The 13,972-nt window shown below is 41.0% G+C and overlaps 1 protein-coding gene across 4 annotated transcripts in view; it reads right to left on the bottom strand.

The window, feature by feature from the left end:
• Positions 1-3,582: 3,582 nt before the first annotated feature.
• Positions 3,583-13,972, bottom strand: part of pdzd7a (PDZ domain containing 7a) — a 106,261-nt gene continuing 95,871 nt past the window's right edge. For 3 of the 4 annotated variants that reach the window (XM_041209585.1, XM_041209586.1, XM_041209588.1), the window contains exon 16: positions 3,583-6,568. In XM_041209585.1, the coding sequence (XP_041065519.1) occupies positions 6,425-6,568 (144 nt within the window). In that variant the 3' untranslated portion in view covers positions 3,583-6,424. The remainder of the gene's footprint in view (positions 6,569-13,972) is intronic. The other variant, XM_041209587.1, reaches the window with a different exon arrangement.

The raw sequence follows: 13,972 nt of genomic DNA on the forward strand, positions 1-13,972 counted from the left end.
CTTAGATGAATAGGCTGTGCTAACATTAAAAAAAATTAGATGGGGCGTTGGTGAACAAATACTTCATTGGCTGTAAAGAGCTTTGGGCTGGATGGAGGTTGTGAAAAATGCTATATAAATGCAAGTTCTTTCTTTATACTAAGGGATTATTGGGCTGGTTTTATTTTGCTTTCTTGCTTAATCGTCTGATCGCTGTGACTCGGTGGACTCGAGGCACAAATCTGACACAAATTTGTATTTGCAGTGTATGTTTGCTGACTGGAAATGATGGGTGATTGTGAGCGTTGGATGGGTGAGTGAGAATGTCGGTGGGATGTGGGCTACAGGAACCCCAAACCATTCTGAAAAGCTGACTGCTTGGACTGAGCGCTGATGGGTAGCTGACAGCTTTGGGGAGGAGGCTGAAAAAATCTGATGGCGCATTGTAGAGCAGAGCCATCAGCATTACATAAAGACTGGTTATAGAATACAAACCCTGCCCACACCCAAAGGGGAACGATTCCAGGAAAAGTAACTGAGACTAAAAATTGTGGCCAGCCTGGATGGAAGAAGAAATCGCCATCCTTTCTCCATTATGAAATGAGAAGCTGAACCACTGACTCTATCTATTCAGATAAGTTTCCCTATCTCTCCAACCCAGCGCCCTCTCTGCCCATCTCCATTCCTCCTCTTCCCTCTAGTCACAATCATCTGTCACCTTTCACATTCTTTGCTTTCTCCCTCCTCTCATCATTCACCCCCTCCCCATCCCTGTCCTAATTGCCCTTTCTCTCGCGTACCCCAACCCATTGCCCTTACATTTCCCTTGTCTGGATAGTTCCCAATCCCCTCAACACGCACTGCTGGAAAGTAATACTGCATTTGGTTTCTTCATGTGCTGTGCTACAAAGTGATTGACTAATATATAAAACAGACATCTGTGACAACTTTCATGTTTGCTTGTTTCCTGGGAATGATGAGTGCAGAACAGCTCCTGCCAGATTTCTAGTGAAACGAGACAGATGTTATTGGCTTCTTAATGCACTAAACAAGTGCCACTTAAAGTTGGGATAATTTCGTGGCACAATGGATTGTCTCTCCAATGCTGTCATTCGGCAAGATGCAGATTTGGGGCTACTTGCCAACTCTCCCATTTTAACCAAGGTACCATGGAAAACAAGGTCCTTCTGCACAGGGAGGGAAAACTGGAGAAGGAGTTGCTTCAGATCTGCTTTTACACTTCTGCTAGCTAGCTCAAGCGGTGTTGGCAGAGACTCAGAATCACATGGCTGGCTTTCTGTCTCCCTTAGGCATAAAATTGATAAATGACACAAAGCAAAGCAAAAAAAAGTAAGTAGCTATTTGAGAAGAGGAAAACTAAAACTGCATCCATATATTTAAAGCTGGCCTCAATGGAGGAAAATACAGAGCACTGTGTGGGTTAACAGTATTCATATGTGGACTGTAGAACTATTCATTGAATTCTATTTGAATTTGCATCCTGTCTTGGACACTTTCTATACCTGCACAGCTTAGGGAGTGATCATCAGTGGAATTCAACTCATTTTACTGAATTTATGTAACAGGTGCAGCTGTGTCTGGATGTGTTCAGGGGCTTTATCTATCTTTGTAAAAGTTACATAAATCTGACAGTGTTATTAAAGTTAGTGCACAGAGAATATATATAGTGTTCACTCCTCCTGTCAGCTCAGGGGTTCCTGTTGTATCACCTTTAATAAGTCTTCTGGGTCTAGATTTTTTTTCTAGACATTTTTCATGCTTTATTTGCATTTAGGCATGTTATTTGATGTTCCCCAAAGCATAGACTTAATTATAGCAGACGCACTTGCCTTGCAAGGATTGCATTATATTAAGTGCTCTTATTTCCATGGACTATTATTTTACTTCAATGACTACAATTACATATTTTCAGAACATAATTATTTCATATCAAAGATGGGAAGTGGGACTTAAGTTAGGACATTAAATGTGTGTTGTGGGTACATCTACTGACCATTGTTCAGCTTTGAGTTTAGCAGGTGCTAATGTTCAGGTGTTGCACAGCCAGCATCAACCACAGAATAAATTCAAGGGTTTTCACTAAGGTTAGATCTTCCCTGTGGTCAGTCTTAGTTTATTCAGGAAGCTCACTCGAGTTGCCACTGACTGCACGGTGGAAAATGGAAGGCATTGACATACATACTCTACTCTGGGATCCCAATTTAACACATTAAGTGTCTCATTGTGGTGAGGATACCCTAACATCCACCAGCATTAAAAAGGGCAGCAGCTGTGTGCGTAGTGAGAGTTAAGACCATAACAGAAATAGGCCATCGAGTCTTCTCCACCATTCAGTGGGATCATGGCTGATCTGATAATCCTCAATTCCACTTTCCTGCTTTTTCCCCATAACCCTTGATTCCCTTACTAATTAAAAATCTATCTCAGCCTTGAATATACTTAATGACCCAGCCTCTACGGCCCTCTGTCATAAAGAATTCCACAGATTGACTAACGTCTGAGAGAAGAAATTCCCCCTCATCTCTGTTTTAAATGGGCGATCCCCTTACTCTGAGATTATGCCCTCCAGTCCTAGACTCTCCCACAAGGGGAAACAACCTCTCATTATCTACTGTCAAGCTCCCTAAGAATCTTATATGTTTCAATAAGTTCGCCTCTCATTCTTCTAAACTCCAATGAGTACTGGCCCAACCTAATCAACCTCTCCTCATAAGAAAATCCCTCCATTCCCGGGATCAACCGAGTGAACCTTCTCTGGACTGCCTCCAATGCCAGTATATCTTTCCTTAGATAAGGGGACCAAAACTGTTCACAGTGTTCTAGGTGTGGTCCAACTAGTATAGTTATAGCCTTGTATAGTTTTAGCCAGAATTCCCTATTTTTATACTCCATTCCCTTTGAAATAAAGACCAACATTCTGTTTGCCTTGCCTATTGCCTGCTGAACTTTTACGGTAGCTTTTTGGGATTCATGCACGAGGACCCTCAAATCCCTCTGAGCTGCAGCTTTCTTCAGTCTTTCTCCATTTAAATAATATTCAGCTCCTCTATTCTTTCTGCCAAAGTGCATTACCTCACACTTTCCCACATTATATTCCATCTGCCATGTTTTTGCCCACTCACTTAACCTGTCTATATCCCTCTGTAGACTCTTTGTGTCATCTTCACCACGTGCCTTCCCACCTATTTTTGTGTCATCCGCAAACTTGGTGATAGTACATTAATTTCCCTCATCCAAGTCATTAGTATATTTTGTTGGGGCTGTGCCCCCTGTATTTAAATCTTTAATCCTCCTCTCTCCCTGGTCATGTCCCACACATTATGGTAGGTGAAGTCGAGATCATTGGCTTAAAAATGAACAAAAAGTTTCTGACATAAAGTGATCAAATGAGTTATTAACAAAAGCAAACTTGATCTCAATGCATGACTTCTGAGCACAGTTGCTCCATTCACAGCTAAGTGTCAGTCAAGTGAAACACTGATATTTAATAGGCATTTTACATGCAAATCTTCCTCTTGCTTCACTCAGAAGATAGATGAGTGAAAGGGTATAAATTATTGAAATCACATCAGAGCCACTCTGTATCAATGCCAAGTTTTATTTCACAAAGAAACAATGGGGGAAATTATATCACAATAATTTTGCTATTTGGTGTTTTGGTAGAGAAATAAGCTAATAAACAAAATTAAGGCACTTTTTTGCTACAGATTATCAAGGGTCACAAGCTGCACAGAGTTAATTTGTTGGATTGGATTGCATAGTTGCCATGTACCACAATGCAAATTTTTGGTTAAAAATTGGTTGTAAACAGATTCAGGTAATTCTATGATCACATTTATAACAGTAATCTTAAAAACATATACAATAATACCCATTGCATAGAATGAATCTGGAACTTGGTGATAATGTGTCGATGACAGCATTGTATTATCACCTTTCTTCAAAGATCTTTCTGGATGTGTCAGGGAGGCACTTATATTTAATATGCAGTCCCATGAGGGCACCACTCAGAGACAATTACGCTGTGTACTGCTGCCCTTTTGTTTATGGAGGTGCTGCTGCTAAAAAAATCCTATCATTGAGAGATAAGTAGGACTGACAGCAGCTGATGGGTCCCATAAAAATTGTGAGTTTCTGATGCCATTATGTACCTGGAGGTCAACCAGCTTAATACAAAAGAGTGCTGTTAATGACAGACCAACTGTACTTTGCCGTTGATAGCACTGGCTTAATGTATAAGTGCCTAGGTGCTATCAAGCATTCAATGATATGAATTATGTACATGTATATAGCCTGACAAATGACCAATGACAGAAACATGTAGGTGGGAAACTCAGTATCTCCAGTACTTTCACTAAGGGATGATTGTGCTAACTTTTACTGGGGACATTAAGGGAGAAAGGTAAAGGGCATTTGATTCGATTGAGAGAATTTGAACATTTGCTGATGTTGTTCAATTCTAGTTAGAAAATGCCGGTGCAGCATGCACGGAGTTTTGCACACATGCAGTTGTGTTCTTAATAAAAAAAATACAATGCCATTTACAATCAAATATGTACATATCTTTGAATATATTCAAGTACGTCATGATTGTTTGGGGTTTGAATTGAGAAAGTCTGAATTACCAAGAAAGGTTCACTTATCTGTATTTTTTAGTTGTGTACTCATAAATAGAGGGTGCATTTTTGAAGGGCTTCTTTAATTTATAACAGACATGTACTTAATCTGTATTAATGGTAAAAATTAAAAGTAATCATTTAAATAGAAAACACACAGATCAAATGACCTCATGAAGTGAAGTTCTGTAACTTCCACTAAATTTAAGTTATGACTCACACAAGGTTATTTTTTCCCCTAACAGTGGTAAACCTTTCATTTTGATAGTATCATGAAGCTTTTATTGAGAACCTGCATGAGTTACAGGGACAGAGTATATGGGAAGGAGTGGGAATTTTACCCAAGAACACCAAGGAGTGAATTTTACAGCCCACCCCCACTGGCGTATTTGAAGGCGGGGGGATGTGGGGAGGGAGGGGGCAACTAAAATAAATTGGGTTGCCTTTCCGTCCAACCCCAACCTGTCCCTCATAATAAGTGGGGGAGGGGGATAAGGAGCCAGGCAACACGCCTGAGCTTAGACCTATTGAGGTCTTATGTGTACACTGAACCAACACTTAAGGGCTTCATTCCCCCTCCACTGCAGTTTTTCGGTTTACGGGGAAAGCAGAAGGTGGGCAACCAGTCTGGCAGCTTTCACCTGCACAGGCTGAAGGTGGGGAGGAAGAGGGGTACCTCCTGGGGTCTCCCAGCTGTGCTCCCCCAAAATCCCCAGACTTACCCAAGTCCAGTATCCATCTTCTCTGGGGACTGATTGTAGTCCCAGCAGTGGCTACCACTCTCTTATGGTGCTGCTGGAGCTACAGAGCTGCCAACAATCAGGTTGGACTTCTTGTCCCCGAGGGGGCGGAAGTGCATTCTGACCCTATTAAGGCCACACCCAGTGTAATACCACTGCAGGATGGCAGGATTGCTGGTCGGCAAGAGGCCAACAGACCTTTAATACAGGGAGGGTGGTAATCCATCCCCTGTAAAATCCAGCCTCAAGTTATTTAGGTTCCTCTTCCATTCATATCGGCGAAAAGCAGCATTAACTAAATACTATAGTTACTTGATTTATCTGCAGTAAAGTAGCCTGCATGGTTCAAGGAAAAATATTTGCAACCAATTATGACTTCATCTAAATATTCAACTATTCTTCTACAACCTGAGTGAAGAATGCTTCACTGAGCATTCTTCAGAAGCTTGCAAGTTGAAGCTTGTAAATGCCACGACTATACCACAATTATGTGTAACAACTGCCCAAAGAATGGACACTCCCAGCGGTACTGTCATGAACAATTCTTGTGCAAAAAAAAAAATCCTAAATGGTAGATCAATGGTGCACACAAATTATGTGGTAAATGTGTACACGAACCACAGCCCCCATCCTGCCCACAAGTCAGTTCACGATCAACTTTTAAACATATGGTGCATTGTGATGGATGTTAGTGTTTAACATTATACACCAGACCATCCAACTCACATTCTTGAGCTTGACATGAAAAATTACAATGAGCATGTTTTCCATAAAATGATTTACAGACCATCTGCTCAAGAAGGAACTGTGTAAGAATCTATTTTTGGGAGTCATATGCATAGAGAGTAATGACTCATTCACTTATGGATAATATAGAAAACAGTGTCCATCCACTGTATGAAATGTTTTGTAAATTGCTTTTAAAATCAACAGTAAAGTGGTTTACAGATTTCAAATCAATTGAAGTTCCGTTGGAGGACTCCCATCATACATTTAAAAATGTCTGTAATATGTGGTCATCCCAAATTATATGCCAAAGGTCCATCTTGGTCCTGACAGATTTAGTCTTCAGCTGCTCTTGGGTACCTTAACCACGAACACCATTGGATCCAGAGATTTGTTACTGTAAGATTGACGGATTATATCCACTGCTTGTCGGTGTGTGACGTTTTGTAGGCTTTTTCCATCAACTGAAATCAATTCATAACCAGCCTGCACCAAGGGAAGAGAACATCACAATTACTGGTCAATCTGCCTGATTCCCAACAAAACATCTGGAACAACAGGACAGAGGGAAGAACACTCTTCCACTGAAGGATCAGCTAAGGGATGTTTTTTTGAAGGATTCTAAATCAGGATTTTTTTAGTTCTGATGCTGAATTGGAAAGGCCAGAGGTCAGGGAGCATTGCACTCACCAAAGTTCAACAGAGCTGACCCTGCCAGAATTTCTAGGATCCACTCTAATTACCTACTCATGGCAAGCTCTGATTGGTCCTAAGGGCAGGAGCTTGCCAAAGAAGAGAGGGTGGGAAATCAGTGCTAATGTCTGTCAACACGATCAGAGTACATTTTTTTTGGGTTCCTTTATTCGCTTTTTGAAATCAGATATTGTTAGCTGTTGAGTTTCACCATGCTCTCATAGGTAAATCCTAGTTTCCTTTCAAGAATGTTTTCACTTGCCCTGTTATCTAATAAAAATATTACAATGCATTCAGGATAATAAACCGGCAATCCCTTTTAAGTTACTTCAGTGATTACTTCCATCCTGGAATCCCCCTTGTCTTAATAAGTCAGTAGTACAACACTCACTAGAACTTGCTTTAGGCTTTAACTGATGAACTAATTTATCAAATAATGACAGTTAAGTAAACTATAGCAACATCACTCTTCACAGCAGCTGTTAAACTTCTATCTCTTCTTACAGTAAGAAAACGAGTAGTTTATACTTGTGATAGAACAATAGTGTTATCCATTTTCTTATGTAGTGAATCATTTTTCTTTCGTTCGTTGTCTTCACTAGTTTTCTTCAAAAGCTGTAGACAAATTGAGCAAAATTTAATGGATCCCCCTGGAGCACACATGATGGCAGGGGACCAGGAGAATTGGGCTGGAGTTCCCATGTCTAATTCCCAAATTCAGTTGGGGACAGGGTGCGGGAAGCCCTAATGTGGAAATCCCACCTGCTGGCAATGGGATGTCAATTTGGCTCATTAACGAACAACTCGAGAGCAATTATCCCTGAGCCCACCGGAATTTAATGAGGGCTGAGGGATTTAACAGGACCAGCATGGCTTTCCCAGACCTTCTGAAAGCCACCCAAAAAGCCCTGCGGCCTTGACAGTGGGGTAGGGGGACTCATGGCACTTGGTTCCCCATTGAGGGACCTGGCCTCTGGAATGGAGGGAGCCTGCTGAAAGTCACCCCGCTGCCTTGCATCTGACACATCCCCCTCTCGCCAGCGAGCCCCATCCTACCCACACGCATCTGTCTCTAGGGATCCAACCTCGATACCTGGCGAAGACCTCAGTACATTACCAACGGCTGCCACCTCTTCCAGAGGAGAGCTGCCAGCTTCTTGCAGTGGGATTTACGCCTCACTGGGGCTCTGATCGAGTGGGAGGCCTGACATTGTCCAGATAAGTACTGATTGCAATTAAATAGCATCAGGCCTCCAAGAGAGAAGCAGTGTAAGGTTCCCTCCAGTTCTCCAGCCAGTTGATGGAACTCCCGTCCCACAAACTGAATTCTGCCCAGTGTCTTAGGTACTTCTGATCAAACTTACTGACTGTTCTGGGTTCAACTCCCACTCCAGGATGGTACTGAGGGAATGCTGCACTGTCAGAGGTGCTGTCTTTCAGATGAGATGTTAAATTGAGGCCTCATCGTCTCCCTCAGGTGGACATAAAAGATCCCAGTGCACTATTTCAAACAAGGGTAGGGAAGTTATCCCCAATGTCCTAGCCTCAATCAACATCACGAGAAAACATGATCACATGCTGTTTAAAAATAAGGGGTCGCCCATTTAAGACAGAGAGAAGGAAAAGAAATGTCTCTCAGAGGATTGTGAGACTTTGGAATTCTCTTCCTCAAAAGGTGGTTGAGGTAGAGGTGGTTGAATTTTAAGGCAGAGGTAGATAGATTCTTGATAAGCAAGAGGTTAAAGGTTATTGGGGGTGGGCAGGAATGTGGAGTTGAGGTTAAAATTAGATCAGCCAAGATCTTATTGAATGCAGAGCAGACTCGAGGGGCTGAGTGGCCTACTCCTGCTCCTAATTTTTATATTCATATGTTTGTGGGAGCTTGCGGTGTGCAAATTGTCATGTTTCCTACATTACATGATGTGCCTACACCTCAAAAGTATTTCGTTATATCCTGAGGTCATGAAAGGCACTAAACAAATGCAAGTCTTTTGTTTTGACTTGGAAAAGGTAAGGTCATAAATGCCTCTGAAATGGTGACCAAGCTTTATGAATTTAACTAAGTGTTGGTTATTTAAATCTAAAAGCAACTGCGTACAAAATACACATTCAAAAAAATCACACAGAATGGTTGTATTTGAATTAAATGGTTTGCTCCCCACCCCATCTTCCTCAAACACTTGCTTTTTGAATAAACTTAGATTGTTGCACCAAATATGACAAAAGATTTTTCAGAATTAAAACTATTAGTAATGCCAACAGCAAGCTAAATCTATGACAGTGCTTTTGTGCCATTGGCTCAATCCAAGTTTTGTGGGGAATATCTGCAGTGCTAGTCAGTTTGTTTTTCACAGGAACATCAAGAAGGTCACAGCAGGGCCAAAGATCTCATTACTTTATTGTTGACCGATAGCACCAACTTGAGAAAATAACACATGTTTGCATAGTTTTTGCTTTTTCTCTAGAATCCAAACCATCATTTGCACTCACATTGGCTCCCTCTGAAAAATCCTGCTCCCAATAAAGATGTGAAAGGATTTTTCTTGGTTACAATATGGACAGGGTAGATGAATGGATGAATCTTCTGAAGATGAATTGTTGTAAAGAATTACTGGGTCACATGTCAATCACATTTCACTTGGAGTATGGTAGTGAACCAAGGAACATAGCTTCAATATGAGCAGTTATTAAAACCTACATAACACTGAGGATATAGGATTATTCTGTGTTCCTGGATGTACTAGGTTGTAGTATGAGCAGCCCCACTGCAGCAGAAGGAGAGACTCACATTAAAGCTGAAGAATAGCCCTGCTGCGGGCCTCAGGTTAGATTGAGGTCTGGAGTGAAATGGACAGAAAGAGAGGAGACTGCTGAACAGTTCTCTCCCTCCATCGGGAAATGTCAGTTCCTTCCTATTGTTATCTCGGGGACTTTGACCAGGATTCAACAGGAACAACCACCTGAGCCCATGTGGCAGTTGGGAAAGAGACAATCACCAATGAGGATCGGGTTTAGCTACGCTGCAGCACCACTACCATTCCCCTCAGTGACCCTGCTGGGCTTCCACTTCCTGGTAGATATTCTGCTGGGAGTTTGCAAGGAATAGAACGGCCAGGGAACTAGGTTGGAATCATGGTGCGGTAAGGATGGAATTCCTGCCCCAACCAAACAGGTGTACGAAAAAGAAAAATCTAGTCCTCAGATCTAGGCTCAAACATTGGAGGAAAAAACTACTCAGGATAATACCAGAGGAACAAGGCAACAGAAAAGAAGGGAGAACATTGGTTTTAAAAAAAGAAATAAATAAACTTCTCACAGACCTAGTGAGTGATTACAGCACCAGAATGAAACTACTTTATGTCCCTCCTGGGAGAGGTAGCCAAATTTTCTGGCAAAAATGCATTTGATCTGGAAAGGCTCAACTAAAATGACTATAATCTGCACTGCACATTTTCTTACCGTGGGCATCTACTATGATGTACTTTTCCTCACAACGGGCAATGCTGCTTAATTTAGGAAAAAGCTCTAGGCATATTAAAGTAAAAGAGTAGAGAACTGATATTTATTTATTTTTTTAAATTGTTGGTGTTTGTTAACAGTGTATCTTCGAAGGCAGAATGAAAAGTGCCGAAGAAAATGAGATTTTCTGCATAGCAACTTGTAATCTATTAAATGTGCAATGAGAAACAGAAAGGGCTGCAGGGCAAGTCTCAATTTTTAATAATACTGCTTACAAATTGTCAGAAAACATTACCATAAAGCATTCGATTTTTACATATCGTCCTTAATACTTGGAACTTGGTCATTAATGCATGGTAATTTTCAAAGCAAAAGCAAATATCATTTCATTAATTCAATTTAAATTTGTTGATGGCTCAGTTTTCTTTATTAAAATAAGGGATGGGAAACTACATCAGTAAGCGCAGTGACAGATGGGCTTCACTGTACACTGCACAAAGATGCTGGTGGGTAAAGGTGCCAATTTCCATAATTGTTTCTAATTCAGAAGTAAAAATCTGTGCCATGCAATGCTATCGGGGAAGACCTGTCATGGACCAGCTTGGTACCAATTACCCTACGATACCTTGAACCAAGCCTCAAGGTAGGCACGTGTTGAAAATCATTGGATGTCTTTTTCCGATTATTTTTGTATGTAGATTTTTCATAATAAGATTGAAGTTAAAAATCTGTCCTTATGAGAGTGTATCAAAGAGAGATTGCAATACAATTTAATTAATCAACCAGCACAAAACTAAGCGCTGTTTTTCATTTTCTGACTGATGCTCTTCAGGTAAGAAATGGGAATGCTGTCAAATGAAAATCACCCCAAATAACTCTGAAATATCAAAGCTGAGCAAATTCTACCATCTCTGGGGGGCAAGCAAGAGGAGGTAGGTTTGCACGTGACTAAGAGTTATTGGTTAGTCAACCCAGAGATGGGATGCCAATGCCGCCACTGAATTAAAGAGCCTCAGTTAAACCCACCCATTAGTAAACTGGGTTTTCAACATGAATACTGTCCCACTGCTCTGGCAGGGACAAGTTCGGAAGATTGTGCCCTCTATTCTGTACAAATCTATCAGATTGCTCCTGCAGCCTCTTCATGTCTACTTGGGGGTTGTAAAATTTATGTTTCTACTCTGGAAGTAAAATGAGGCACAATGGGAAAAAAATGTAGCTGCAAATTTCAGGCCACTGGTCTTGGAACTGTAGTGATTAGATCAACTTTCCTTGACCTTAAAATTATAGGCCACTACACAACATTAACCTCATCACTCCTCAATTAGATCAAGGAAAATCTTGCGGCAAGTACCATATGGATTGCTAAAGGGTTATGTTCTGCTTCTTCAACCCAACCAGTTCTATCTTTATATTCTATCACGTAGAGTAACAGATGTGAGAATGATACCATCACATCTGCCATCAAAGCATAAATTATTTCGAAAATAGGTTGTGCTCCAATTTGGCAGGAATATCCAGCTGCGGTACCCTCCAAACACCCCTATTGAGAAAGGTAACCTTAGTAGGTTTAGGGGGAGATGGTGGTGTAGTAGTAATGCCATTAGATTAGTAATCCAGAGGATTCTCTGGGGGCATGTGTTCAAATCTTACTATGGCAGCTGGTGGAATTGAAATCCAATTAATAAATCTGGAATATAAAGCTAGTCTCAGTAGGTAACCATGACAACTATCATTGATTGTTGTAAAAACCCATCTGGTTCACTAATGTCTTTCAGGAAATCTGCATCATCACCCTGTCTGGCCGACATGACTCCAGCAATGTGGTTGACTCTTAACTGTCCTCTGAAATGGCCTACCAGGCCACTCAGTTCAATAGCAATTAGAGATGGGCAACAAATACTGGCCTTGACAATGACATCCACATCCCAAGAAAGAGTAAAGAAAAAAAGGTGTTTGATTAATTTGGCTTTGAAATGACATTGTGTAATATTAAATAAGTGGATTAATGCTTCCATTGAAACAAAATGGAAGATAAAGGAATTTTGCACAAAAGTGCAATAATTTTGCACACCATATGCTAATGTTGCACAGCATAATCTTATTTTTTAAATTTTAAATCTATAGGTAGAATAATAAAAATAGAACAACGCTGACAATGCCAAATTAAGGGACATAGTTTTTTAAGGATGTAACACAAGAGTTACTGTATTCATGTGAATTTTAGTCTGGATCAACACACTGATAATCCAAATCATAAATCTGTGATCAGCTTTCAGCCCATCTAAATACTACAACTGTGGCAAGTGTTGCAGAATTATCAGATTTTCATTGAGTAAACAACAGCCTAGGACATCAAACAATGCAATGTCATTTTCCTATTTCAGGCAAACGTATACCATGTAATGATTTTTCAAGAGAGTTCAGGTTTCCCAACAGCCACTGATCCTCATGGGATCCTGCAAGGCAGTTATCTCCTTTTCCAAACCATTATAATTAGCTAACATCCAGTGACATTATCATTTTAATCTAATCTTTTAATTCTGAGCAGTGAGGTAATTTTACCTCACTCAATAGCTCTCAATTTGATCAAGTTACTACATGTGGATATGAGTCCTGAGAGTCTCCATTTATATGCTGCAGTTAAAATAAAACATGATTTATCTAAACCTTATTTTGCTCTTTTCACTTCTCTACTTGAACAAAATATTTCAAATGCATTAAATATCAGATACTGCTACCGTCAGTTTTAATTGCATGATTATTTAGGCTTCTATACCAAACACTAAATCCTAGTGGGCTTCTCCCTGTCCTTCAAGAAACCTTAGTCTGGCAGTCTCTAATGTTGACACAGTCAATGTTCCTTCTGGGAGCAATAACTCTACACCTGCAGGCAAATGGGCTCACAGTAATTAAACAATATATCTTCTACTACATCATAAACTGTTAAAATTACACTGACTAAAATTAGCTTCATGAATAATTGAGAAATATTTAATCATTCTTCTTATGTTAATAAACTCTGACCTGCTTGTCAATTTGGGCTCTGGGTGCAGGCTGCCAAACACCATTTAGGTAGGTTTGTAGCAGGAGTGCTAGAAATGTGTGCCAGAAGTATGCAGAGTAGGCAGATTATGATGTTGGTTAGAGTGTAACATTGATTTGACTCTAGCTATGCCATCATGAACCTCAATGCTCCAGTCTCTCTCAACCTCACACGTGTTCAGGAGCAGGATGAACCTCCCACCCGCGTTATTTAGAGAGATCATCGACCACTCTCAAATTAGTTGCTGATTCATTTCTACTGGCTGCTGTTGAGTTAATAGAAGTGTTTGGTGGTTGGCATTGTTATTTAAAGTAGGTGGAGTCTACAGGGAGTGGTGTGGCACTTGGCGAAGGCCTTGGGCAGAACTTTGCCCTCGGATGGCGGGCGGACAGCTGACCACCACCGAAATGGGGCCCGCCGCCATTTTGAGTGGGCGGGCCAATTAAGGCCCCCCCCCCCCCCCCGCAGGCTGCCCGACGGGAAGCGGTATGAGATGGGACATGTTAATAAAAATGACATAAACTTTATTAGACTTTTTAAAAACGGACATGAAACCTCACCCCACCGGTGGATGAGGTTTGATGTATTATCAGAAGCCCGCTGGGGCTCCTGGCCTGCCCACCAGCCTTAAGGTTGGACAGGCAGGTCCTTTAATTATCTTAATTAGCCTGTCAATGGCCTCAATTGGCCAT

This window comes from Carcharodon carcharias, chromosome 17 (assembly GCF_017639515.1).
Source record: "Carcharodon carcharias isolate sCarCar2 chromosome 17, sCarCar2.pri, whole genome shotgun sequence".
Taxonomy (NCBI): Eukaryota; Metazoa; Chordata; class Chondrichthyes; order Lamniformes; family Lamnidae; genus Carcharodon; species Carcharodon carcharias.